Raw genomic sequence first — 27,982 nt, 5'->3', positions numbered from 1 at the left:
CAGTTTAGGTAACATAAAATTCAATGATTTTAAGGTGACTTTGCTTCCAGGACTCTTAATATTAAAAATGGAATGGATTTTGGTAAAAATGGATTTTTACCAAATCTCTTCTAGGGTATTTTTCAGCAACTGTTCTTGGGTGGCCATTTACAGCTATCACATGCTAAACCTAAAAATAATAACGAAATCCAGCTCCCTGAAAGAACACAAGATTCAATAATGCACCTGGAAAAAGGATGCATAATAGAGAATATGAAGCACATAAACTCAGCAGAAAAGCTATTTGCATGGTTCTTTTTATTCAAGTGTTTTGAGATTTATTTTTTAATGTACATATATAGGTACATATACAATACTTGCCACCCTTGGCAACTGTTGTTTAATGCCAGGATTTACATACAAGGTAAACAGGTAATAATAATAACGATATCTTGTTTAATCTGATGAGGGGCACGATATACCCAACCAGATACTTAGATCACTAAAGCTGTTTCTCATCTTTAGTGCTGGGTTTTCTTTCAAGTTTTACTACTTTTAGCATTTTGTGACTTCAAGTCATCCAAGATTTGCTACAATTGACAACACAAACCTTGTCAAGTGTCATGTTTTCGTTTTTTCTTTTTTTTTTTTTTTGAATTCTTCTCTTAATTGTCATCTTTTTTGTTCCATCTTGTCACCTCAAGCCTCAAAAGCAGTTTGAGACATCTCTGAATAGATCTCACTGGAAGACATGGTGTATTTCATAGCATGTGCACCTTTTTGAAAAAAATTAAGCGTAACAGGGTCATCCCCTTCTCCAATTTCCAGGCATCGCTAGTCAACCTCAAGCATTTCTATGCAAAAAGCATGCCAAAATGAGTTCATAATATATCAGCTAAAGAAATAAATGGCAGCTATTATTGTTAGAAAAAACACAAATGAAAAAAGCAAAGAATAAAGCAACAAAACCACCCCCAACTACCTTACATATTATACACTTACGCAGAGAATCTATTTATTCCTGAGCAGGCAGGGAAGTACCCATTGGTGGTCAAGTGGGGAGAGGGAAGAGGAAAGAATCTTAAGCTGAAAACCTTACTGACTGAAAAGGCACAAAAGACAAAAATATTGAGGCCTTTAGAAAAGAGAAAGCATTATGAGAACTGTTTTCAAACTGAATGTGTTTTACTGATCAAAATGAGCATTCAGTGACAATGATAAAATTGGGTAAGGTATTCAGAAGCAAATTTCTCTTCAACTTAGAAAAAGAAGACTTTAAATGGAAAAAACTGTTTGAAGACATACATATCTCTTTAGAACCTTATCTTCTAGTGCCTTCACATAGACATAAATCTATGTGTAGAATCAATAGGAATTCAACCTAGAAAATAGTTCTTTTTATTAGCACTCCTTACATTTCAATCTAATCTTTAAGACTGGCAAAATTATTTGTGACAAGTATTTGATGTTGAGATTATGGGGTACATTTCTTTTACAGGATTTGTAAAATACATTCTCATCTGTCTGAATGCAGATACATCTTCGCAGAGGAGACAGTGCGTACAATTTACAAGAGAGATTTGTAGTAAAATTCAGAGATACACAACAATGAACATCTCAATATAATACTAACTTGGGACCCAGGTGTAAGTTTTTCAAACTGTACAGGTATTTTTAAAAAGATACAGCATTTTAAAATGTTTATATATTGAAGCATTTTCATTAAGATAAAACACTTATTAAAAACAGTAAAATTACAGCAGCAATATGGGGGAATACTTAAGCCACATGAAGATTAATAATTAAAATTTAAATAAAAAACATATGAAATATTACATTACTTGGGTGTTTGTGTTAAATAACAAGGATAGATAACACAACAATTACTTATGCCAAACCATCAAAGAATCTGGATTTGTCCACTGTATGAACAATACTGTTGTACAGTTCAAAGTTACCATTTTAAAAGAACTGTTGAATGCTGACTTCCACCAGCACTGTTCTGGAGTGCTTCCTGGTGAACTCGCTTGAATCTTTTAGTCCAAGCCCAACTATGATCCTTTCTGCATCTTTGCTATAGGAACTATGGATGCTTTTAAATATGGATTCCTTAAAACTAGTCTTATTTTTATTTACACTATTCAAAGTTTACGTTTCCTTCCAATAACAAAATGTGCAGGAGGATTTACTACATGCTATACAATGTAAAAATAGACTTTAAAAAGCCAGAACAGTGCAAGTAAAACTGTACAATCTTTGTTCCCTGCTCCAGTTCATTGCACTATTAAGTTAAAATGGATGAGTTGACATGCCCAGAAGACTTACTGTAGGATCAGAAAATCCACGCACACACAGGGGAGGTAAATGCAAACTGGTTTAGGTATAGTGCCAAATGAAAATATACTATGAGTTATATACATGGAAAGCTTCTCATCCAGGAAGGAGAATGACTAATTTGAAAGGCAGCCCTCTTCATGTAGGACACAGAACTGCAAAAGAACCACAAATACATCTTAATAAACATCAGTGAAGTTAGTCTGTATAAAAATATAATGTACATACTAAAATACTTAAATGTTGAATTCTACCCTATTAGTAATACAGTAAAACCTAGACACCATTTGAAACTGGCAATTATTATATTATCCTCTTCTCAAAAGATGATTGACAGAACCCACTATCTTTAACTAACATAACCCAGAAATGAGCTGTCTAAAGGTCATGTCTTAAACAGCGCTTTTTGAGGTGTTCTATTAGAAAACATAACATTAAATAAACAGGTGACGCATACAGTTATATTTTTAAAATATGCACTGACAATTTGAGATTCTAACTCTACTTTCTAATTCTGGTGCATGTACTTGAATCACACAGTGGGAAAATAAGACATGTCCTTCACGTGTTTCTCATTCCTGTTTCACATGTAAGACACAAACCTCAGAGCAATCCAGCTTTCAAACCAATGCTAGCACAACACAAAAGCAAATAAAGAAGTCAGGTCTAACAATCAAATAAAAACTTCAAATGCAAGAAAATGTTCTTGTCATCTGAAATACCTGCATAATTTAAAAACAGAACAAGGTGTAAATTCTTGCTTTATCAAAAAAAAAAAAAAAAAAGGGAAAAAAGAAAAAAGTGTTTTTTGTTTTTGTTTTTTTTTTTTTTTAAGCCTTTTCTAGAAGCCTGAAAGATCAGGTATGAAATAGCAAAACAAACTAAAAGATGGAAAATTATTCTGCTTTCATGACATCCACAGTCAGAAAAAAAGCCTAACAAACAGTATTAGACATATTTCATGCATTTTACTCAGTAATAACGTACAGCATATTATTTTTAGCACTGTACTTATGTCACAATTACTATTTAAGGACAATCAGAAAAGAACACAAAGGTGAGCAATATATACATCTTAGAACAGTTTACTGTAAGGACACATTTATTTCAGCTGTAACTGCATACTTATATTGTTATTTATAATAGTTATGTTTTAACAATATCACAATTATTTACACTTATGTGTGTTCTTGAATTCAGGAAAAAACCTAACCTTGCAGGGGTACAGAGAATGATTTATTCAGTTTGTGTATCATACTGGTAGTATGTTATATTCAAAAACTATCCCTGTACCTGAAGTTAAACGTTCAAATTTTGTAAAAACTGGAAATAAAAACTAATAATCTTGAAATAATGTGTACCAGACAAACCTATCCTTAGTATCGTGGTTCCATGTATATCTATAGGCAAACATTTCATATATATCAAGGCCAGCCTGGACAGACCTGGGCAGCATGGTCTAGTGTGAGGTGTCTCTGTCCATGGCAGGGGGTTTGTAACTAGATGATCTTAAGGTCCTTTCCAACCCTAACTATTCTATGATTCTATGATTGATTTGTTCTGTAAGTAAAGTAGCTAAATTAAGAAGCTCTTGCTTCCAGCAGATTTCCTCAGATATTCCTCCTTACCCTTGTAACAGTAAAACTAGGTAATTCCCCTTCCCACAATGCCATCCTCAGCTTCTACTTTAAATCTGCTATGAACTCCATACCAACAGGTCTTCCCCATATTGCTCCTCTGTCCACATACACCCAAACTGACAGAATCAATGAGTGGTTTGGGTTGGAAGGGATCTTAAAGATCATCTAGTTCCAACTCCCCTGCCATGGCCAGGGACACCTTCCACAAGACCACATTGCTCAAAGCCTGTCGTGGTTTAAGCCCAGCCAGTAACTCAGAACCACGCAGCCGCTCGCTCACTCCCCCGCTTCTTCTTCCCCCCACTCCTGGAGGGATGGGAAGGAGAATCGAGAGAATGTGACTCCCATGCCCAGACTGGTGGGGGAACGGGGGGTGAAAGAGAATGCTTCCTTCGTAAGTTTACCCCCCGAGGAGAAAAAAAAAGATATGCAATTGCTAAAATATTTCATTATATACCTCCCAATGTATAGAGGTGATGGCCACGCTGGAAGCACAAACCAGACCAGTTTCATGATCAGTGAGTCTATTGTATTACAAGTCATTACCATGAAGTACAGTGAAACAAGAACCTTAGCCCACGCCCCCCAGCCGATGCCAAGGTCCATCTAATGTGGCCTTGAACACTGCCAGGAACGGAGCAGCCACAGCTTCTCTGGGCAACCTGAGCCAGTGTCTCACCACCTTCACGTTTCTTCCTAACGTCTAAATAGACTCTCTTTCAGCTTAAAGCCATTCCCCCTTGTCGTATCACTATGTGCCCTTATAAAAAGTCCCTCTCCAGATTTCTTGCAAGCCCCTTTTAGGTATTGGAAGGCTGCTACAAGATTCCCCTAGAGCCTTCTCTTCTCCAGGCTGAACAAGCCCAATTCGTTCAGCCTTTCTTCATAGGAGATGTGCTCCAGCCCTCTGATCATCTTTGTGCCCTCCTCTGGACTCTCTTGAGCTGGCTCATGTCCATCTTGTGATGCGGATGCCAGAGTTGAATGCAGTACTCTAGGCGGGGGTCTCACAAGACCAGTGTGCTGGTCACGCTCCTTTTGATGAAGCCCAGCGTATGGTTGGCTTCCCGAGCTGTGAGCGCACACTGCTGGGTCATGTTGAGCTTTTTGTCAATCAACACCCCCAGGTTTTTGTCCTCAGGGCTGCTCTCAGTCCATTCTCCACCCAGCCTGTACTTGTGCTTGGGACTGCCCTCACTCTCAAGCCTGTCAAAGAAAAGCAAATCACTAAGTCCCTTTCACTATTACTAACTTCAGTATGGAAATGTTCACTGAAAAGTAAAAAGAAACAAAATCCCACAAAAGGAAAAATGTTCCTTTTAAAATAATTTAGGCTGCATCAAGAATAACATGATCAAGAGAAGGTAAACTACTGCTTTGTATGAGACTCTGCATAGAGTATGTACATTGTCTGGCTTTGGGATACTTACCCCGACAAGGTACTCCCTATGGAACAGATCCAGGGGAGAGGTAAATGATCACTGGAAAGAGGGACTTAAGCATAAGCACAAAATGATGCTATTTTTAACATTTTGGGGGACACGAGAGGGCAGTAGAAATTGGGAAAAGAGGATGCTTTAAAAAAGCAAGCACCAGAAATAATTTCAAAGCTAATAATCCTATTCAGAAATGCATATGGAGGTGTTGTTTTTTTTTCTTTTTTCCCCCTAACGTGAAATGCAGAGTCACATTGGCCTTTTCACTTCTTTCTTATACTGTGTTTGCACACCTCATATTCTGAAGATTTCTATTTCCAGCATTTCAGAAGCATTAGCTTGTTATAAAAACAAGAGCAAGAATGATCCATGGTAAAACAGAAGGTCAGTAGCAAATCTTGTTGCAGGACTCTCCTTCAAGCCCCAGTCCCATACTTCAGCCTAGCTCTTGCCCAAATTACCCTGTCAAAACAAATCTACTCAATCATGATTAAATGAAGGTACCAAGTAGCAGACACCACACTCAGAAGGTGATCATCACACTCATCTACATGATCCAAATTGAGTCTTTCTCAAGCTGCAGAATTATTTTGGTATTTAGTTCAAGATATTCAAGATGGTGACATTTCTACAAATCACTATGAAATTCAGATAAAATAGAAAAAATTATTTTAGTCTTTTTGTTTTTATGAGAACGCCAGTGAATTTGGCAAGATTTCTTGTTAAATCAACTTACTGCTCAAACTTACGGTTCCATTAATCTTTCCAGGTTCACTGTGTTCTTTCATTTGTCCCATCATATTATGCCAACAATGCTACGGCAATTATTAGAATAATTCTTTTCCCTGATATTTTTTCCTTCAGCTCTTGCGTCTAAACAATCTAAGTAACTTTTCAACAGTAACCATCAATATCTAGGCAACTTTAATTACTAATTCTGTGGACATCCATAACACCTACATAAGACTGCATGTTCTAATTTTTTTAAATATCACAGAATAAAAAGACAGTGCTGCTTTAAAAGAAATTGTGAAGGACTTATAAGTGAGATTTCCACCCCTCTCCCTTTGCCCTGTACCATGGAATACAAGGCTAGAAAGAGGGTTTTACTTCTGCCAACAAATGCCACACTAACTGTATTTTCCATAAAGCTACATGTATCCTATTCTCACATAATAATTTACTGCCTTGATCCTCAAAGGAACAAGTAGTTAACAGATTTTAACAAAACATCTTGGATGATATAATTCACACATTTCAGAATTTCATTTCTTGATTAAAGCTTCATAAAAAGAAATGGAATCTATTCTGTGTAAGACAATAGCTGGATCATACAGTAAACAAACGTAAAATGAACACAATTATCACTATACTATACAGATTATTATTACTGAGTCCAGAACTTGTTATCCTTCTGCTTCTTTTGGAAAAGAAATTCAAACCCCTAAATCCTCATAATAATTTTCACTTTGCCACGGCATTTTTAATCGTTCCAGTGAAGAGAGCAGACTCTTCAAAAAGTAGGTCACTCTTTTTATTTGAAATTCAAGGAGTAGCTTGGAATTTCAGGCACAACAGCTGAGCTGAAAGTTGCTTTAAGTGATCATACAGAATCATCTCATCTCCCTTTAACAAGCTTTAAAAATAATTTCCAGACAACAGACAGGTGGCTGGGAGTATTTTGTGCCATGTGTGAAGCCTGACTGAGGCTTCAGGCCAGAAGATTTAGTGACAGAAAATGAGAAACAGATTGCAACTTCAGAAACTATCAGAAGACTTTGCCTATTGCATGGGATACATCTACATTACCATGTAACCTTGTCAGCCAAGCTATAAATATTTAACATAATCTAAACATAGCAATATGAAGCTTAGTTAAAGCTACACTGAAAGGAAGAGTAAAATTCTGTGCTTACTAGCTTGTACACTACTTGCCGTTGCGCAAACAGACCCACAGAAGATCAAGAAAGGTTTAGTTCTGCTTAGTAATGAAATGGTAGCTGTGAGGGAATAACGTTTTCCTTTCAGTATGAGTGATGTGAGTGATTTCATCCTTCCATCATATGTGTTTTACAATTTAGAGACCAAAAAAAAAAAAAAAAAAGTGCTTATATATGACAACCGGTTCGATCCAACATATTTAATGTATGATGCTCATTGATGCATCTAGCTAGTAGAACATCCTTGTTGATTTTAAATTCATGAGCCTGCAGAGGCAGAAGTAGGAGGGAACCTCAGTATCAAGCTTCCTAGATCATCCTGTCATATGTTCAGCTAATCTACTTTCATAAGCCTTCTCTGTAGAAGATGTCTCTATTTCCCTAGGCAGCCAGTTTCTCCTCAGTACCCTAGTAATCTGAAAGCTTTTCTGGATAGCTATATCTAAAAATAAGAGCAGATACTGTAAAGAGCACTATTCTCTCCATTTGCGCTCTCAGAATTCTACCAGATGTATTATGATGAAGAGCAAGCAGCTATAATTATTGACAACAGTTCATCCTTTTGGGTCAAAGATTCTGCTTCACAAATCCGACATTCTGGGTCATCATCATTAAAAAAACCTTGATCTTGAGCCTAAATGGCTCTTCAGATCATAAGCAAATACATCTGTGTAATTTAAGAAGGATTTTCAGAAAGGGTAAGTAAACAATGGAGAAATCAAAGGAATCAACTGAAAGGATTTCTGCATTCTTATTGTACGTGGTAGTTCTGCAACCCTACACAAAACTTCAAAATGAGCCCCTCCAACAGGAAGTCTGTTGTAACTTCCAAAATACTGCATGGCACTATTCAGATTTTCCTGAAGCAACAGCACACTAAATTTCATCCACAACTTTAACCTGAAAGTACTTTCAAATCTCTGTGACATGAGAGTGATCAGAAGTCTGGTAAGAAATACAAAAACCTTTAAAAAATCATATGGAGGGAGTTATGTCGAGTGATTGTATTTGAAAAAACAGTGACCCTTGGAGAACAGGATACCAAATGAAAAGAAAATAAATAGGCAAATAAATAAGGCATGCATCACCCTTTTGTACACCCATTTGTTCAGATCTGGGGAGTTTGATGCTTAGTTTAAACAATAAAGCTTAGTTTAAACACTAAAGAAAATGGTACCATTTATATGCCAAAAATTAAGTAAGAACATAAGCACTAGTAAGATCTAGGCAAAAATGAAGTCAGAAGAATAACTTTTATAAAGTAATTTAACAACCTGAAAACTACCTGGAACAACTTTTTAAAGCTAAAGCAAGCAATAATTTTCAATGTCTGACATTCCATTAATACAATCAGTGTGTAAGACTGGAAAATAACTGACTCATACACAAATCTTTTAAATAATATGTGAAGGAGGTATAACAAGTAAACATAAACAATTTTTACTATTGATCAGAAGGCAATACTTAAAATGAAGCTATAAGCACTTCGTCTAGCAAATGCAATATTACCATAGGCAGTTTGAATTCCAATTTGGAAAAACCTGTACAACACAGTTTTTAACTATACCCGTTCAATTTTGTAAGCCAGACTGCTCTGCTCCTGCTGATGTCCTTCAGCTATTTGAATACACACCTCATACTCTTCTGCATTATACTACCGCAAACAAAATAACCACATTTTATTTATGAACTACATCCTCAGAAACCTAGGACAAAATAGAATATAAACAAGAGCTGTGTTTGACAGGATGGCAACATAACTCATGAATGCTGTAGGACTACTCTTTTCAAGAGTACAGCAAGTACTTTTTCAAGAGCACAGCAAGTTGTTTTAGAATAAGAAAATCCCCGCTAAGAAACATACTTACCCTTTAAAATATAGTCTGTTAACAAGCTTGGCACTTTCTCGCTATCCTCTTTCATGGCATGCAGGACTAAAGTATGAAAAAAACACACAAATCAGAAGAAATACACCAGTCATAACTTAAAGGCAACACTCTCAAAAGAAATACCATGGACCTGTTTCAACTATTCATAGGGCTATTACTACCAAATTAGTAAGAAAACTTTTAACTGGAATATGAGAAGATAGTATGAGACACATCACACCTCCACCTGTCACTTGTGTAATTCTCACTGAACTCCACAGTAGACAGATGCAATAGACCCATTTTACATGGTTAATTATTACAGTAAAATGCTATCAGTCATAACAAAAAACACACTTCTTCCCTATAAAAAAAAAAAAATTCTCCAAAAGAAAGTCACCACATCCAGAATTAAGAAGTGCTAACAACTACTGGAGGGTTGGAATTCTTGGGGGGGGGGGGAAGGTATGCTCCCTTACTTATTTCATTTCCTTGATCTTCATTCCGAACTATGGAATGATGATACCTTTCTGGAGAAAAAAATGCTTCAAATGATCTGATGAAAATGTTGGTGGTTTTTTTTTGTTTCCCCTAAAAAAAAAAAATCAGCTGTATCTTAAAAAAAAAAAAAAAAAAGAAAAAGAATCTTGAATACATGATTGGAATTATAACAATGCCAAAATGCCATCTTGGTGACTTATATCAAGTCAAAATTGTCCACTCTTGCATGTTTCTGAAGAAGGGAGAAGCATGTGGACTAGCTCAACTTGACAAACATAAGTTTGTCTGTTATTCCATAAACAAAACCAATGACAATCCTTTATGAAATGCTCCGGACACAACTGAAAAAAATCAAAAGTACAGGATTATACTGAATAACAGTATTTAATAAACTCTAAATTCCTCATGAGACTCTGAAGTGGAAATATACCAAGTGCTTTATTTCAGTTTTTATGTTGAAGACAGACACTAGTGTTGATAACTAGGGAATAATACACAGCTTTGAAAGAAAAGAAAAAAACAACCCCAGACACCTGCTTTACTGTCTGCCTCAACAGCAGAAAGTGAGTCAGAAATCTGCAACTGAGTCACAGGATCAAGTTCCAACCAGCCCACAGAAGGCAACACTGTTAATACTCTTTACTGTGCCTTTGTACAGATGTTTTGTTAATAAACTGTCAAACACCACAAAAAGTTTCCAAGAGACTTTAACCTCTCTCTGCTTAATACTGAATTTTTGAGAATATTTTCAAGTTAAATTTAAATATTGCAAGAAGATAAAATTTCTCTGCAGGAGTAAATATAAAATGAAATATCCATTTGTCACAGGATAAGTATGAATTACCAACTAAGGGTGCCAACAGCAATAAAATAAAAAGGAATTTTTTAATTCCTGCTTAACCATTTAATTTACTCCAGAATTTCTAAGATATTTGTTTTGTCTTTCCTGGATACAAACAATGAGCCTTTTACCATCCCTCAGCCACCTGTGGAATCACAGACCTGGGCTGCTGGTAAGCACCTTCAGCCATAGTTAGATGCAAAGCCCTACACTGAGATCTGATCAGATACATTAATACCATTTATTTTTAACTGTTCCTATTAACCTCAATTAAAGAGGTTTGTCTACCAGAGGTGCTCTGCTGTATTTAAACACCTTAATAATTAAATTTTTAAACATACAACCTTATTTTTCATGCAAATTAGAATTACATTTATAATTTATAAATTTTATATATTTTTTATAAATTGATTTTGAGGATCTGGACTAAAACAATGTGAAGAAAGAAGAACTCAAAGCATTGTCAAAACTCTGGTTTATACTTCCCAATTATTAACATTAACCAAACCCCCCCCCCAAAAAAAAAAAAATCACAAAACCATACAACTTCCCACCCTGTCCTCCCCCAACAAAAACACAAACCCAGAAAGAGCAGGCTATTTTAAAGGCAATCAAGTGCAATCATTATACAACTACTCACAAATGTCCTGACATCCATTCCAATTTTTTAAAGTCATTACAATAGCCTAAATAAAGCACAGCAAGTTTAAACAACAGGGTTTTATCAGATACTATAAGACAGTATTGCCAAATTCCATGACATGCAGTATTTTCCATAAGGCCCACCTGTTGAAATAATGTGAGAACATTCACTTTCTGATACATGCCAGTTTCTAGCCTTCATGGTTTCAGAGAATAGCTAGAGAACAAGCATACTGTGAAGGCTCAGAAAACCAGTAAAACCTGGCCAAAACGCATGGTTAAAAATCATGCAACTTTACATACATGTCACAGGGCAAGGGGAAAGAGGTAACTGTATGGATTCATTTAGTTTTGAGCAACCACAGTTGGAAATACAAAGAGGAAAGGATCAGTGGGGGAACTTGATATGCTCACTTTTGGTTAATGTTTGAAGATCTTCAACAGATGGGGGTCCATTTTTCTTCTCGTAAGGAATGACGGTTGTTAAGTACTGTCAAATGAAAATAAGAGTTACTTGACAGTCCTTTTGTGCAATTTCAGTTGCTTACATTTTATCTCACAAAAATGGTAGTAATTGAAATTGCTAACCACAAATAAAAGCTTTTCAAAAGATTGCACTTCGCAACAGATTAAGATACTATCTTTCCTATACCGAAGCTTTTATCATAGGAGCCAACTTCTGTTTTTATTTTTTTTTTTTAATTACATGACCACTTTAGAAGTCATGCAGCTAAACACTAAAGTCTTAAAAAAATTGGAGCTGTTTACAGTAAAAGGTTTCTCTGTTACGTTTCTTCCTCAGAGCATATGCAAACCAATAGCAAAATCTTTCCCATTTTCCCTCTGTAAGTCCTGTATTTAAAGTATTTAAAGTTCTTCTTACAATCAAAGCTGGAAAAACAACCTTCTCACACCGCCCACTCAAAATATACTGTAAATGCATATGAACAATTTTCAAACTTGTTCTTCAAAAAACCAACAAAAACTCCCCTATAAATATCATATGATATTTATCAGAAATCAGAAAGTAATTATTTCCTGGAAGTACATTAAAAAAATTAAAAAAAAAAAAATAATAAAAATCATCATTTAGGTGATGTCTCACTCTGCAGCATATATGAATACATATTCTTCTTAGAGGTCAGCATTTCAGAAGTATTGAAATTGCTGGAATTTTCTCTAATGAAAAAGCTTCCTGAAATCTCCCTCAATAAAATTTTTAAGATTTAACAGGAACTTTATTCTGGGTTAACAACTACAAGACAGAAGGCAAAGCAAGCCCCATCTCTCATTCAACTTGAGATGTGGTTCATCATGTAACAACCAGAAAACACGTTATACAAGGTCTCCATCTCACCTAGTAGCAGCACTTCAGCAAAAGTCAAGTCTAACTCAGACTCTGAAGTGGTTCACTTTGGAGAAGGAGATTTAGTGTTGCCTAACGCAGCTACAATCACTGTCATGGTCAGAGCAGGATCATACACTTCACGCTCAAACAGCCACACAGACTCAGTTCCCTGTCACCTAAAGTAACCTATTGTACAGAATGTGCTGACATCTCACCAAGACCTTATGCAAAAGCAGGGCACTCCTCTCTCTCCCTTTTCCTTTTGCATTTTCTCAGAGCCACTTAGCACAAAAGAGGAAACTATGCAATGCTTCTTAGGAAACAGTCAATTTTCAATTTCTTTTCCTGCAGACATAACGAACAGGTATCACTGAGAACTGCACTCTTACTAAAATTACTGGAATCAATAGCTAGGTATAAGGCTGTGCTGTTAAATCTGCAAATGCCAGAGATGAAAGCAGATCTACTAACTCAGAAATCAGACTTCAGCCTTCAGAACTGAAGTAGCATTCTACTTTTCACCTAGGCAATAAATTATTAGCACATGTTTCACTGGACCAAATACCAATATTCCCCGTTTTCCTGAAAGGTAAGTTCTGAAAAAGTAATTTTGCTGAAAGTGATTTCTTTCTTAGTTTCTAGAAATGATCTTGTCTTTTTCATCAATACTTTGGCACCGTGACAGTAAGTCTCTACAATACCACTATCAAAACTCATTTCCTGAATGCTGTGTAAAAGATAACATATTATGGAAGAGAAAATGACTAAAATGTAGCTTACTGATGTGACCAAGTGCTAAGCCTACTATGACCTCTAAATTTTTGAAGCAGATCTGACAATATGATAAGCAGTAATTCCCACTGCAATTTGTAATCACCCATAAAAAGCACCTGATATGCCTCAAAATTGAAACCAAGATGACTATTTTGAATTTTCTTCTGGAAAAATGAACACAGAAACAGCTACCAATATTTCAATGGCTTTTATGCAGTTGGTGGTGGTGTTTTTCCAACTGCAGTATGAGATGAAAACAGGGAATTCCCACTGGAAGTTACTCCAAGTAATTTTCACTTATGTCTCAAACACACACACACAAAAGGACTAAAATTTTATAAACTAAAGTACTCACTATCAGAGTAATAATACCCAGAAAATAGTAAAGGTAGTAAATACCATTAAAATTAAAAACTGAACAGAGTTCTGAAATAACTGTACAAACTTGTCATAAACTTTATGATGTGACTTTATATGTAGGAACTTCTACCTTTTCAGCTATACAAAAAATTGCCTGTCTCTTTTTTTTGCTTTAGATTGTTAACTAATTTTTCCCTGCTAGCAGAAAACACTTGAATGCGAGTTTATAATGACAATAAACCCCCAAAAAACCCCACTTAAATGAGTAGTGTGAGAGCAGCACTAAGCAACTGAGCATCTGATACTTTTTTTTTTTTTTTAACATTGCAATTTGCTGCAATAAGTAGATATCACCATTTTTTTAAAAGCAGGAGAAGGGTTTTATAATGTGACAAAAAACAAACAGAAAAATCCCAAACAAAACCCAAATGCAGTAGAAAAATGGATTTCCAGGACTAAATCAGAAAAGAGCTGGTATCTTTCTTACCATTCTTCCCTATTTTTCATTTTAAGTTCTTGTTATTTCCATGATTGGCTTTAGCATACAGGAAGGGGAAAAAAGCCCGAACCAACCACTCACCCAACCATAACCCTCCTAACAAGGATAGAGTATAAGATAGATCAGGGGAAAAATATAATCAACATGAATAACATGAGTAAACTAACTCAAAAAGTGACTGGAAGAGCTATCCAATCAGTGCTATTCTTAATATACGATTATGCTACTTATACCTATAAAGTTAGGAGGCCGAAGAAAAGGTACATCTGAATAGAGACATGTATATAAAAGAAACCTTTTAATCAAAAGTAAGACGGGCTGGCATAGCTAAATATGTTCACTTTATGACAACACATGATGTTTAAAATAGCTAAAGATACAGGCAAACAGCTGTAATATGTTATTAAATGGTAAAAATCGCAAAGTTAAAAAAAAACAAACACCCAACAAAACCCCTGCACAGCTATTACTGTAGCAGTATTGAGATATCGTAGAGTGACAAAAACTGTTAGGCAAGCTGTGTGCACGTATTCAAGATCTCCAAAGCTGGGGATAAACAGGTGGATCTATGTCTTCATGAGCTCTCACACATATACCTTGCTTGAGAAAGAGGTAAGTATATGATTTTTAACCTCATGATTCAGAAATTACTTCAGAGGAGTTATTTTACCTCCTGAACTCCTCTGTGGGATACTCCAGTCATCTTCCAGACAAAACCCTAATCAGACATGACTTCTAAACTACCAGGCAGTTTATTGCCTCAATGGACTTCTCACCAAGGGAAAGAAAAACAATATTCTAACACACTCTTGAAACAACTGCATAAACTATAATGGATGGGTATGTGTTAAATAATGCGAAACAACATTACTTTGTCATGTGTGCCAAAAGCCTGAACAATAGCATAAGCATTAACTCTTTACCAAAATACAGAATGCATTTAATAAAATACACACTACAGTTCTGAAACAATTAAGTATTACTTTGGAAGAAGGTGTAAGAATTGTGCTACTTAGGTATATGTAATATCTACAGTAATACCCACTGAGGTTGAGTCTCTGTGCTGTATATTTCAACATTTAAATAGTCAGTAAAAAGACACAAGCTTGCCTATGGCTTATGTATTTTATATCTGTAATATGCATTGCACACATTTGGCTGCTTTTAACATGACACAACTTTCAAAGGCAAAAAAAAGGCAGACAATACAGTCCATGCATTTTCCAGATGCTACCCTGCTTTTAGCTGTATCAGCTCTGAACATTTGAAGAAAAACGAAAACAAAAACTTTGGCGATACACCCAAGTCCTTAATGCTGAAGGGTGGTATATTTAACTAACCTGACACATATTCTTCGATTGGATGTCAGATTCTTACAGACATACAATGTATTTGAAGCATGCATTATGCCAAAACAGACTTTTAGTATGGGGTAAGAATTAAGTGTGATTATTGTAGGGCCTCAGGATACCAAGTCCTGACTGTCTCGAGCTGTTGAGGAAGAAAGACGCTGTAGGCTGATCAGAGTCCTGAGGCAGGGAAAGAGTACAGATTCCAACATTTCTGGGCTATTTTTTCCTGTCTCAGCATTTATCTTCACGTACTGTCAATTTTCAAGATTTCAGCTCCTACCAAAACGGCAGGCAAAGAGTAAGGAAAAGAGAGAAGATAGCCCAGCACCTGTTTCTCTCCACCTGAGTTTCCAAACGTGTGGCGGAAGCCATTCTGTATGACATTTGAGATCCCTTCCATGCTGAAGCGCTAAAAGTAGTGAAGACATCGCAGAAAGAAAAAAGGGACAGAGAAAAGTTCAGAATATTGTTAATCACCATTTATCAAGACTATAAAAGATGAATGATAAAGACAAGCTCTAAGATGTATTTCAGCACATTTCTATATTTTCATTCATGTGCTTAATTTTTTATAATTAAAAAGCAAACCTTATAACGGCAGTTCAGCAGTATAATTACATCAAAATTTAATCAAACAAAATCTTCACACTGCAGACCCAATAATCAAGATTTGCCTTTTAAGGCTGTTTCATTTTGAAATGTAAAAAATAGTATATTTGAAAGTTTATATATATAATCTTTAAAATTTGTGTTCGAGCTTTTAGAGACACTGCTGATAACAATTTTTCAGATTTTAACAACCTACTAAAAACACTGTTCAGAGGTAGTAAGTTTCAGCTCTACTTCTATAAAACACTGTATGCTTTGACACTTCCACAACTGAAGCAACAATTAAGTGTTCCCAATCTTTTGGTAATATGATCAAATATACACAATTAGTTAAGTAACATACCCATATTAATTTCTAGCTTCATTACATGGAATCATGGATTCCATGTTTTTTTAAAAAGTTAATATATAATCCAATCACAGTTTTTTTCTTGAACTTTGTAATCCTTTTCGCTTGCTGAAGACAAGTTAAAAAAAAACCAACAATTTTAGGTTTTAGTATAAGATGTAAAAATCAGCAACTGACAAGAACATAAAAAGAAGAAACTGTCAAGCTGCTGAATAGGGCAGTATGATGCACACGCCTCAGCATGCTTATCTGAATGTATTTACTTATGGGAGGCAGAATAAAATGTGCTGGAATACAGTATTCATTTGATTTCTAAAGCACAATGAAGTCAGTAAATAGACACAGACATTGCCAAAGCCATCTTAACTCTTTTAAGACAGCCTACTTAAAGCAACCGTCATCCTGAAGCTCTGACTATTTTTAGTCACTCTCCAGTCTGTCCTTGTGAGAAAAGCAAAAGTTTTAGAAGTCTAAGAAAGTGTTTCCAAAGACTGTATCATGAATAAAGAATTAAAACATCTACTTAATAGAATTATAGTATCTACAGGGAAATATATTTTCTTAGAGCATGAAAATTTAACCCTACTTCCATGCTTTGTATTTAAATGAGACGTCATTATAGTTTTTGTTAATAAAATTACTAATTTATACATTATTTATTAACAGAAACTCACTATTCACAAAGTTACCTGAACAAACTATCTAAATGCACATTCTCAGCATTTCCTTACAAAAAAAAGCATAAAGTACAAAAAAAAAAAAAAAAAAAGAGTGTTGAAAGAAGGAAGCTTCCAACTCCTGGGAGAAGGCTCTCAAATCTGTACTTTGTGACAGTGAAAGCTATTTTCAAAGGAACCACACACACAGCCTGCATTCTTACTTGGGAGCTAGTGTGTTCAATCTCCTTCAGAAAGCAATCCGATACATCTATATCTTGAAGCAACCGAACATGAAAATGTCTTATATTGGGACCACATACAATTATACTTGAAAGCATCATTCAAGTTTCTAAACTTGAAACTACCCAGAATAGCTTATGAATCACTTGACTCAAGTTTCAAAACCAAGTAATTGTTTTTCTCTCTACTTAGAATACCACTTCTTGGTTTTCCATGACTGAGAACCAAAAAGGAGCACATATGAACTTTCCACTCTGCTCTGGCAGAGGGATGACAATTTCGTGTTGTTTTCCAGACATATACTTTCTTAGAGTTCCATTATAACTCTGCTAGGTACACAAACACTTCTCATCAGATAGACAAGATCAGAACTCCATTTGAGTTATATCATGGGAATCTTACTCTTGTAACTTTAGAAATAGATTCTGAAGCATTAATGTTTCATTACAAATGTTTATTCCTTATGTTTGAAAAACAAACCCTTAGCCCTTACGATATCAAACTGAAGCATTCTTTCCAGGACTTCGCAAAGATCTGTGATACATTAACCACATTTTCTGCATCCTATAAGAGACACTAAGAAATTCTAGCATTAATATCCACTTAAGTAATTTAAAAATATACTAGACAGATAAGAAAGAAAATACTGCATCGACAAGATAACAAACTAATTTCTTTCATTCTCTGCCTCCTATTATTCAAACTCTATTTTAAAGACATTTTTCTTTTGTTGCTATGTTTTGCAAAGAATAAACCAAATTATCTTCTCTCTCTACTCCTGCACTATACTTTGGCCTCACCCCTGACTCTCATTGTACACAGAAACTCTGCCACAGGTTTCAAGAGATCCAGGGTAACACTTTTTCATTTTTCCTACCTAAAACCCAACATGATTAATAAGTATCTGTGCAGCTACACCAAGAATAACACCAAATTTCCTGCAAGGCTATCAGTGGTGCACAGATACTAAAATTCACACAGTGAAACCAAACAGATAAATGTGTGTGCCTATTGACAATAGAACACACAGCAGTACATCCAAAGACAGTATTTTTTGGAAGAAAGGTATGCTAATTCCACGCTAATTTGCAAACAATTAAAATTTTGAGTATAAGAAGAGTAAAATGTTGTATGACCTTGTGCAAAAAACCCAATAATCTCAGTAGGAAGTGCCTAAGCCTTGTCTGCAAATGAAGGCATGGAAGCAGGTATCCTGATATAATCTAGGACTACTACTTCCCATAGGAAAAAAAAACCCAACAAAAAACCAAAACCCAAAAAACATTTAAAATGCATAAACAGTTACAAAATTTTTCTTACCGTTCCAGGCATATGACCTCTTTCTTGTTTGCCATTCTGAGGACTACCATTTTTCAGCTTCTTTTTCTTCTTTGCTGTTTCTTTATGTTCTCTCTGTTTGTTTTGTACTTCGATGAGGACAGAAATGAAGCTGTTTTTCACTTCCTTCTCAAACTCCAACTCATCTCGTAGAGCCAATTGCTGCACCAGTTCCTCGGAATAATCCTTAATAGCAGTCTCAATTTCTTCTAGCAGCTCATTTAACTCAGCAACAGACAATCTTTTTACTCCTATAAATAGTTCATATAAAGAGTAATCTGTCAAGATTTTAAGATTAAGAGTACTTATGGAAATTACAAGAAAAATGTACCCTGAAATTTTTCAAAACAAAAAATTCAGTTCTAAACCTACATAGAACAAAATAACATTCGTAAAGGAATAAACACATCACAAGGCAACTAGACTAGCAACAAGAAGATGGTTAAACTTGCTTCTTATTTCTGAGAAATCTGAGATAATCTGCAAATATGAAGGCAGATGAAGATGTCCCTGCTCATTGCAAGGGGGTTGGACTAGATGACCTCTGAAGGTCCCTTCCAACCCAAACTATTCTATGATTCTATGTTGTAATTAAGGAAGTAGAAGGAAGCCCTAAATTTCTAATACTTCACGGCGTAAGAAACAATTGTTCCAAAGACACAGGTGCAGATTACCCAACTGCAATCCTGACTCATTTATGGTGGATGAGTTGTTGTTCTCAAAGGCTACAAAACGGCTACACAGGAACTACTCAGCTGATGCAGAAGAGAAAAGACAGAGTAATTCAAATACAGAAGACTACCTGGATTAAATCTTAGCTATTTAGGCTAAAAGACTCACCTGTGTAAATAGAGATGTAACTAGTTTTATTTTTAGATGGTCTTAATACATGTCTTTTCCTATCCAAGAAAAAAGTAAATACAAGCTTTGATTTCCTGCTCTCAATAACAAACACTAACACCTCTGACTTGTCTTATAAAAGACACAGTTTCTCAGAAAACTCTGCAGCAATTTCAGAGAGGTGCAGACTAATTCTGAAACAACTTTGCATACAAAAAAGGTAGAAAGAGCTTTTCATAAAGTAGCGACCTGAAAGACGTGAGAAACTGGTGAAGCAAAGTTAAATTATCTGCCAAACTAACTCAAGGCTGTTTGTCAAGACTGATGTTTAAACCATAAAGATGCAACAGACAAGATGAACTCCTGAGGCAAAGCAAAATAAATATGATATGAAATATCAAGCAAGCTTGATTAGCTCCAAACCTAAGGACATATGGAACTGTCAGAAAAGCTGGAAGCCCTGCTGAGCAGGATACACTTTGTATTCACATTCCTGAAATTTATGTGTTGAGGCAGCTTAGAGTCCAACCATGAAAATGGGATCTCCTCCATAAATCTGAAGCGCACCAGAAACTGTAAGTCATGTCACAAAAGGTCAGCCAATTTTCTGAATCTTCTACAGAATGTATATTGCTGACCCAGACTGCCGCAAAGAAAGCACCAAACTTCGTAAAAGGGATCAAGATAGAAAAGGTAGAAGGATCATCTAGCAAATATTCCTTGTGTTTCTATCACCTTCTAGAACTGATTTTGACAAATACACAAACGAAATAAATTCCAATCATGAAACTCATTAACCACAAGTTTCTTTTACATACAATTCAACCTACTACAATTAAACTATATATGTAATTTCTCCTTTCCTTTTGTATAGGGAGGAACGGACGATTTCATTTGCGTAGAAGATAATACAAAGTGTTGGGTTTGGGTTTTTTTATTTTGTTGTGGGGGTGTTTTTTTTTTCTAATTTTACACTTTCTGAAGAGAAATGGGAGGACAAAAATATGCAAGGTTCTTATGAGGAAAAAAAAGGCAACTGTTGCCTTATTTTTGTGTAGTGTATATCAAGATACGTTGCAATGACTGAAACAGTACCAAAGAAACACCATTTTCTTTATTTACTGCATAGCTCTCCAGAGTTTTAGCTAATCTTCTTAAACGGAGTGTACTGACCTCAAGAAAGAGTCTCAAAGTTCAATAAAAATGACCGACTTATCACTTCACCTATTGAGGAATGGGACCTCATTCCAGTGAATCAAGCTTCAGTGTATTTGTTTAAATTGAAATTTCATAAAGTTTTACGTATTTACTTTACTTTAAACTTTATTCTAAGTTATGAAAGCTGACAACGATAAGTCTTCTATTTACGTTCTAAATCTAGGTTACTCTTTCAGGGCAATTTGAAAACATTTTTGAATGCAGGTATTTCATAAGAAGGACTTGCTATAAAACAAACACATGGCAAACTTATTTAAACTATATTCAGTAATCATAAGAGCAAAAGACTAAAAAAATATCACTTACTCTCTTCATAGCTGTTGTTCGTACTGGATCTCTTGAGTGTCTGAATTTCCTGGGAAAGTATGGAGAGCCGATCTGATTGGGTGGGTGTTTCATCATCTTCTGGATCAGGTGATTCCTGCATCATTTCCTCTATTTCTTCAATCACCTTCAAATAATGAAAACCCTAATGAAAACCCTCCTGCACGAAGAGAAACCGCCTGCAATTTGAAGGAAAGCTGTTAAAAGTTTAAGGGTTTTTTTACTTTCAATTAGCAAAGATGCTGTTGGAGAAAACTAATACCATGACTAGATGGAAAAGAATCAACAGAGACATACTGATATTTTCTTCCCATCCTTGCTCTCTGGGAATAAGCCAACCTTTTCAAGGTAAACTGGCGATCTCACAACAAGAAGTGCATTGAAACTGAACAGTTATTTCTATATGAAGGTACCCATGGTTCTGCTTAAGAGAACTAAACTAAAGAGTGACCTGGAATACATGAATTCGTAAGTACTCAGTTGAAGGAAAACAAAACAACAAAAATCAGTTACCTCTCCACCCCCCATTTCACTACACTTGTTTAAACAAACAAACAAACAAACACATCTCCAAATAACCTGAAAAATCTGCTGGGCTTATGAAAAGTTTTATGAACTGATCCATCATTACCTCAAGCTGATTTGCATCCCTGAGCATAACACCTGAGCGAGACAGAAAGTATGAGAACAGACAGCTTACTTTGCAGTATAAAAATTACCATATTTTACAGGCTAAATTATTAACTGAACAGCCGAATAACACATCAACTTTTACAGGTTTAAAGGCTGCAGACAGTGCCAAGATCCACCTTACAGTAAAGAAGAGCTGAGGTAGTTCAAGCAATCCTGTCTCTTGTACTCTTAATAACCATGTCCATCAGAGTTCACAGGTAACCATCTGAACAACAAAAAAACATATTCTTGCATTCGCTTACTAAAGGAGGATCTTACTGGACAGTCATTAACCTTACACAGAAGATCAATTTTCAAGATAAAAATGAAGTAAATCCATGGATTTGGAACAGAAACCTTTAAACACTACGTAATTTGAAAGCTTAGTAGCAGAACTGTTGATCTGCTCTCATATTAGGCAAAAACTTCAAAGAATTTTCACTGACCACAAAGCCATGTGAAGCTATGAATGGCTACACAGTCATGCTGGAAAACTACAAACTCGACAATACCATTGACATTCTGAAAGCATTTTTGTTTCTTAACAGATGTAGCATTTCTAAGTCATGATAAGAAATGTATAAAGATTTCAAAAACCCTGAACTATCAACCTCATCTGAAGCATTTAGAATACTTTTCAAATCTGAATGATCCAATATCACAAATTATTATGAGCCTAAATAAAAAACAATCAAGAAGCTTAGCTACAGTGAAGAGCAAGGAAGAAAAACAAAAAAAGAAGTACATACTGAAAGAAAATACTACACCAAAAAAACTGTCTTTGCTGAACACTTTACCTGTTCTGCTGTGAAAAGTGGTTCATCATTGATGCAGGAAACAATGATAGAATGCATATCCAACTGTTCTCTCAGCTCTTCATCATCTGACAGGTCAAGGTTCAAGTTATCATTTACCTAGAAAGCACCAAAATGTGTATTTATATAAATATATACACATTTGTGTGTGTATATAAAATCCATGTACATATATTAAAAAAACCCCTAGGAGCTAGTAGTGAATTTTATGAAACAGATTCCCTGCCCATAATAATGGCATCAATGATTCTTGCTGTCAAATACCTGGAAACTGAAGTACCTTAACTGAAATCAAACCTGCAATTAGAGAAAGTTAAAATAGCAGTCAGACTTTAAAGTCTTTAAATACCCTCAGCATATAAAGACCATACACACAATGATGTGCACATATCTGCATGGAAGGCAGTCAATCCAATGTACCTATTTAAATCTTAAAAGAAGAAAGGTGATTGTCAGTGTCAGATGAAAACCCACCTATAATCTCTAATATTACACAAACCTGAATTCCAATAAGCACACAGTGGCAGGGCTACATTAAGAATAGCTGTTCACCTACTGCACTGATACACCACAGTTTTGACATTCTTTAACACCTGCAGTCCTCAAATATTTTTCCATGTATACAGGATTATGATAGCTACTGTGACAACAACAACTAGATAACAACAGCTGATCTAGAAGGAGGTCAACTTCCCTTCCTGACATCTCCAGAAACAACATTTTGAGAGACTATCAAAATGTATTTTGATAATTTAGGCTCCAGATAAACCTCCTAAACCAGGCCAAGCTACAGCTGATGCCAGAAGGACCATCAGGCCTTCCACTCAGGCACACTCTATGCCCATTTCTGTCCTCACATTTCCACCGGGGAGTGACCCATTCAGAATTAATCTAACAAAAAGAAAATAAACATGCAATTTCGCAATCCTGTTCCTTGGACCACCGTACAACACTTCCACCCAACTACTTCTTACACTGTCAGAATCCTGTAAAAGTGCACAGATATGTGATGTGAAGCAACAAAGATCAGACGAATCAGCTTTATTCGCCCTACATTTTCTTCCCTACTAAAACAGGAACACAAATGCTTTAAGCACAGGTTCAACAGCATATTATTAGTTTCAAATGCATCAAAGAAGTGTTGCTTAGCTGTTAGCATTCATTGTAAGAAAGTTAAAACAAGCTACTAGCTGGTCCATATGTGCTGCCACATATCCAGAAATACAGCTGAAACACAGAAAAGTAGGGAAAAAAAAAAAAGTATGTCAAATGCTTCCAAACAGATGGGCTTTACACATAAAAAGGCATGCCAGGTGGAGCGAAAGCTGAAAAAAACTTGGTATGTGTTTCATTCCATAAACTGATTTTCCCTCTACTGGCAGCATAGCTAAGATTCCTTCTAAAACAGCAACACCACTTTACATTTTTTATGTAGTTCTTTCATAACTTCCTGCAAACAACTTAAAAAGACTATACGAAACATTTTTTTATATTGTATCTAGTTCCTTATAAAGAAATCCATCAGTCTTCTAGTTCCTATTTCAGACACACAACAAGGTTGCAGCATGGGTGGCTGTGCATCTTTTTACTTTAAATATAAGATTTAATTACTCAGAACCCACTGCGAAAATCTAAACGCTCACTGTCGTGGTTTGAGCCCAGCCGGTAACTCAGAACCACACAGCCGCTCGCTCACTCCCCGCCCCCCCTTTTTCCTCCCCCCGCTCCCAGAGGGATGGGGAGGAGAATGGGAAGAATGTAACTCCCACGGGTTGAGATAAGAGCAGTCCCGCAACTAAGGTATAACACAAAACCACTACTGCTACCACCAATGATAATAACGATTAGTGAAATAACAAGGGGAGAGGAGACAATTGCTCACCACCCGCCGACCGATACCCAGCCCGACCCGAGCAGTGATCTGGGCCTTCCGGGTAACTCCCCCTGGTTTATATACTGGGCATGACGTGCTGTGGAATGGAATACCCCTTTGGCTAGTTTGGGTCAGGTGTCCTGTCTCTGCTTCCTCCCGGCTTCCCCTCCTCCCTGGCAAAGCATGAGACTGAGAAAGTCCTTGGTTGGAATAAACATTACTTAGCAACAACTAAAAACATCGGTGTTATCAGTGTTGTTCCCAGGCTGAAAGTTAAAAAACACAGCACTGCACCAGCTACTAAGCAGGAGAAAAATGACTGCTATAGCTGAACCCAGGACACTCACTCTAATAAAAAGTAGAATAAACACAAGTCAAATTCAAAGGATGATCATCAGACTCAAATTGAGAAAGTAAGTTCCAAATTGTCATCTTGCTTTTCTGAACCTCAAAGTATCCTCTTCAGCAATCTTTGTTCATGCCACAGTAAAAAGTAGCTGTGGATTATATAACGGATGGCAGAAGTCAAAGCATTACCCTATTCTCAGGTTACACACAGAGATATTTTTACAACACAACTCAACTTCACTATGTTTAAAAGATAAGCCACTTGTTTCCTCAGAAGACCTGGGGGACGGGAATACTTCCTAGCATTTCTTCCTGAAGCGTTTAATCCACTTTTAAGAAGATCAGAGGACAACCCTTTCTATAAACCTCTGTGAAGTTCTTCATTCCCTGCTCCATCCCCAGACAACTATTATACTTGTTAAATATGAAAACCAAACCAAACCAAACTCACACTTCACTGTCTCCTGTGTCACTTTTCCTGTAAAAGAAATCACTTTAGTCTCCACTTGACAGCAGAATGAGATGAACTTAAAAAAAGTCCACACTGCATTTACTAAATGAGAGTACTCCCACCTCTACTCCTCCGTAACCCAGAACAGTGTTCAATGTGAAACACAGTAGAAAGATTTTATGTGAAACACTTCCTCATTTTACAATTTCTTTTATCACCAGTAGCTCTAATGAACATCCACCTAAGACTAACCCTGAATTATGCCAACACACAGAGATGCCAACATATATCAACAGTTGTTTGATTTTATTTTTTAAAACCTCTCATGTATAATGTCAAGCACTAAAAGTATTTTAACAGATTTAATAACAACACTCTTTTATACAAATGTAAATTATTTTATTTTCCTGCCGAGTACAAAAGACCCAAAGAAGGTATTTCTGCTGATCAGAACTTACCCCTTTTTCGGAAAGATTTAGTGTTGGCAAGTGCAAAGCTCTGGTGTGGGAAGATTTCCAGTCAACTGGCATTACGTTACCATAATTATCAGTCAAAGCATTCCAAATCCTGGAGAGAGGAATAAAAGAACAAAAATGCAGACCTTATAACAAGCAGCAACTGATCGGCAGTAAATATGTTTGTAATCCTATTTCTATCAACAACTATTTTTTCCTCCCTAAATATTCATCTACAAGTTACTGACAATATTTTTTACAATGGTTTGAAGCTAAGAGAAAGTGTTTTTTTGACGAACATAATTCATTTCCCTTTATTCACCATTGTGCAACAATGTATGCACAGTGGTGAAACAGAACAATGCGATGAACAGACATCTTCTTTATTAATTATACAACCATACTCAGAATCTTTCTGGGGGGAGTCCATCCTTTAATGAAATTTGAGCTCAGCTATAAATCCTACCCCTTGTGTTCCTATTTTCCTTGCCTTTTGCACATTAAAGTCTGGAATTAGCACAGGCTGAGTAGCAAATTCTGAGACAATTCTTTCTCTCGCTCTTTCTTCCTCGCCTTCTCTCTCTCTTCTTCTCTCTCTATCACAGAACAATGAACATGTACAAATTTAACTAACATTTTGCAATAATTTAGTTTTATCCATAAGTACTCCTGCTGAGCTCAGCCACCACTCTTGCCTACAGCTGATCTTTATCGTGCCTACAGTGCACAGCCTCTCCGGCCATCCTAGAGGGTTGCATGTGTGGCAGCCCCATTCTGCTATACCAGTTCAGATTTTGAAACAGAGCAGCCCTGTAAACAGGCTGCTGCCTCAAGTCAGCTAACAAACCTTGCCTCCAAGCGCCACACTGCAGGGGCATGTTTGGAGTGGTTGCCTAGCTAGGCTCAGAGGAGGTCAGAGGAACAGCCAAGCCACACACAGAAAGGCAGACAGAGCCTCATCACTGCCCAATGTGTTTCTGCTTCATAGTTCTCCAAACTTACTTCACTGTTAAGCATGAATATCTAGTCTTTTGCCAACAGCTTTTTTTTTTTTTTCTCTTAGAATAAGGCATACAATTTAGTTTCCTCAAAGTAAAACTGCAGTATTTTTAATGAAGAGAAGCTGGCTGAAATTTACTATAAAGAAATAAAGTAACAAGTATAAATACTTGTAATATAATGTTAAAAAAGGAAAGCAGCATAGATCATAAAGGCTTTATTGCTCAGGGGATGAAAAAAAGAATCATCACAGTTGAGATTTTGTTCTTCACCTGCTTTCTGTATTTTCCATGTTTAATTTCAAACACTTAAACAGAGGTCATTTCGCAAGAAGCAAAACAAATCCTACCCTCAGTCACTCTGCGTTTCTGAACAGCTACTCTTCCTTATCCCGGAGGTAAGAGCACCGGGATGCTCATACACTTCCTTGACGGTTCGGAGAATACAACCAGAAGGCTCGATGTCAAACCTGCCCGGCGCAGGCTGAACACACCCGGCTTGTACAGGCCTGGCGGCGAAAAGCTTCGAGTCCCGCAGCCCTCAAGCCCTGCCGGGACTCGGCGACGGGAAGGCCCTGGGGCAGCTCTTACCCGAGGCAGGGCTGGCGACCCACAGAGACCGCACTGCCGCCCGGCTCCGCGCCCCGGCCGTCCCCTCAGGCCGGGCCAGGCCTCCCCTCCTCGGGCGGCCCAGCAACCGCCGCTCCCTCTCCCCGCCACCCCTTGTCCCCCGGGCCTGCACTCACTCGTCGTCCTGCAAGGCGCTCTGCTCCGTGAGGGGCCGCAGCGGAACGCGGCTCTCCCCGCCGCCGCCAGCCCGGCCCTGCGGGGGCTCAAAGCAGAGGGACAACCTGGCTCCCAAGTCCCCCCCGCCCCAGCCGCCCTTGTCGCGGGCAGCCTCGGGGCCGCTCCCCGCGGAAGGCTGGAAGCCCGAGAAGTCTTGCCAGTCCCCAGGGTCTCGCTGGGAGGCCGCCGCCGCCATGGCTGCCGCGGCTGGGGATGCCGGCCCGCGCGCTCCCCGCGGTGCGCGCTCCCGGCGCCTCCCGCAGCTCGGGGCGGGGCGCGTGACGGCGGCGGGGCTGCCCGGCGGCCGCAGCGGGCGGGGCCCGGCTATCAGTCAGCGGCGCTGCCCCGGCCCGAGAGCGGCGGCGGCTCCGCGGTAGAGCCGGGGTCGGACAGTCCTTCGGGGTGGCGCGGCCCGGGGCTGTCGCTGGGCAAGAACCGGCCAAGTCCTGGCACCGCTTGTGGGGCAAGGGGAGAGCCCGGCTCGGCCCGAGCG

General features: G+C 37.3%; 1 protein-coding gene across 4 annotated transcripts; it reads right to left on the bottom strand.

Moving 5' to 3' along the window:
* Position 1: 1 nt before the first annotated feature.
* Positions 2-27,759, bottom strand: FEZ2 (fasciculation and elongation protein zeta 2). Of its 4 annotated transcripts, none has more exons than XM_030498819.1 (9): positions 27,450-27,759; positions 25,709-25,817; positions 22,561-22,677; positions 21,074-21,218; positions 18,692-18,960; positions 15,843-15,923; positions 11,596-11,671; positions 9,198-9,263; positions 3-169 (listed from the first exon to the last, which is right to left on the bottom strand). In XM_030498819.1, exons 1-9 carry the CDS (start codon positions 27,683-27,685, stop codon positions 123-125), a joined length of 1,146 nt encoding a protein of 381 aa, XP_030354679.1. In that variant the 5' UTR covers positions 27,686-27,759; the 3' UTR covers positions 3-122. The 4 variants fall into 4 exon arrangements, with proteins under 4 accessions (XP_030354682.1, XP_030354679.1, XP_030354681.1 ...); XM_030498821.1 differs by lacking the exon at positions 3-169 and adding an exon at positions 281-2,468; XM_030498822.1 differs by lacking the exon at positions 15,843-15,923 and having other exon boundaries at positions 2-169.
* Positions 27,760-27,982: the final 223 nt, after the last annotated feature.

This window comes from Strigops habroptila, chromosome 10 (assembly GCF_004027225.2).
Source record: "Strigops habroptila isolate Jane chromosome 10, bStrHab1.2.pri, whole genome shotgun sequence".
Lineage (NCBI taxonomy): Eukaryota > Metazoa > Chordata > Aves > Psittaciformes > Psittacidae > Strigops > Strigops habroptila.
The sequence above is the reverse complement of the archived record's forward strand: the minus strand, read 5'-3'. Positions and strand labels throughout refer to the sequence as shown.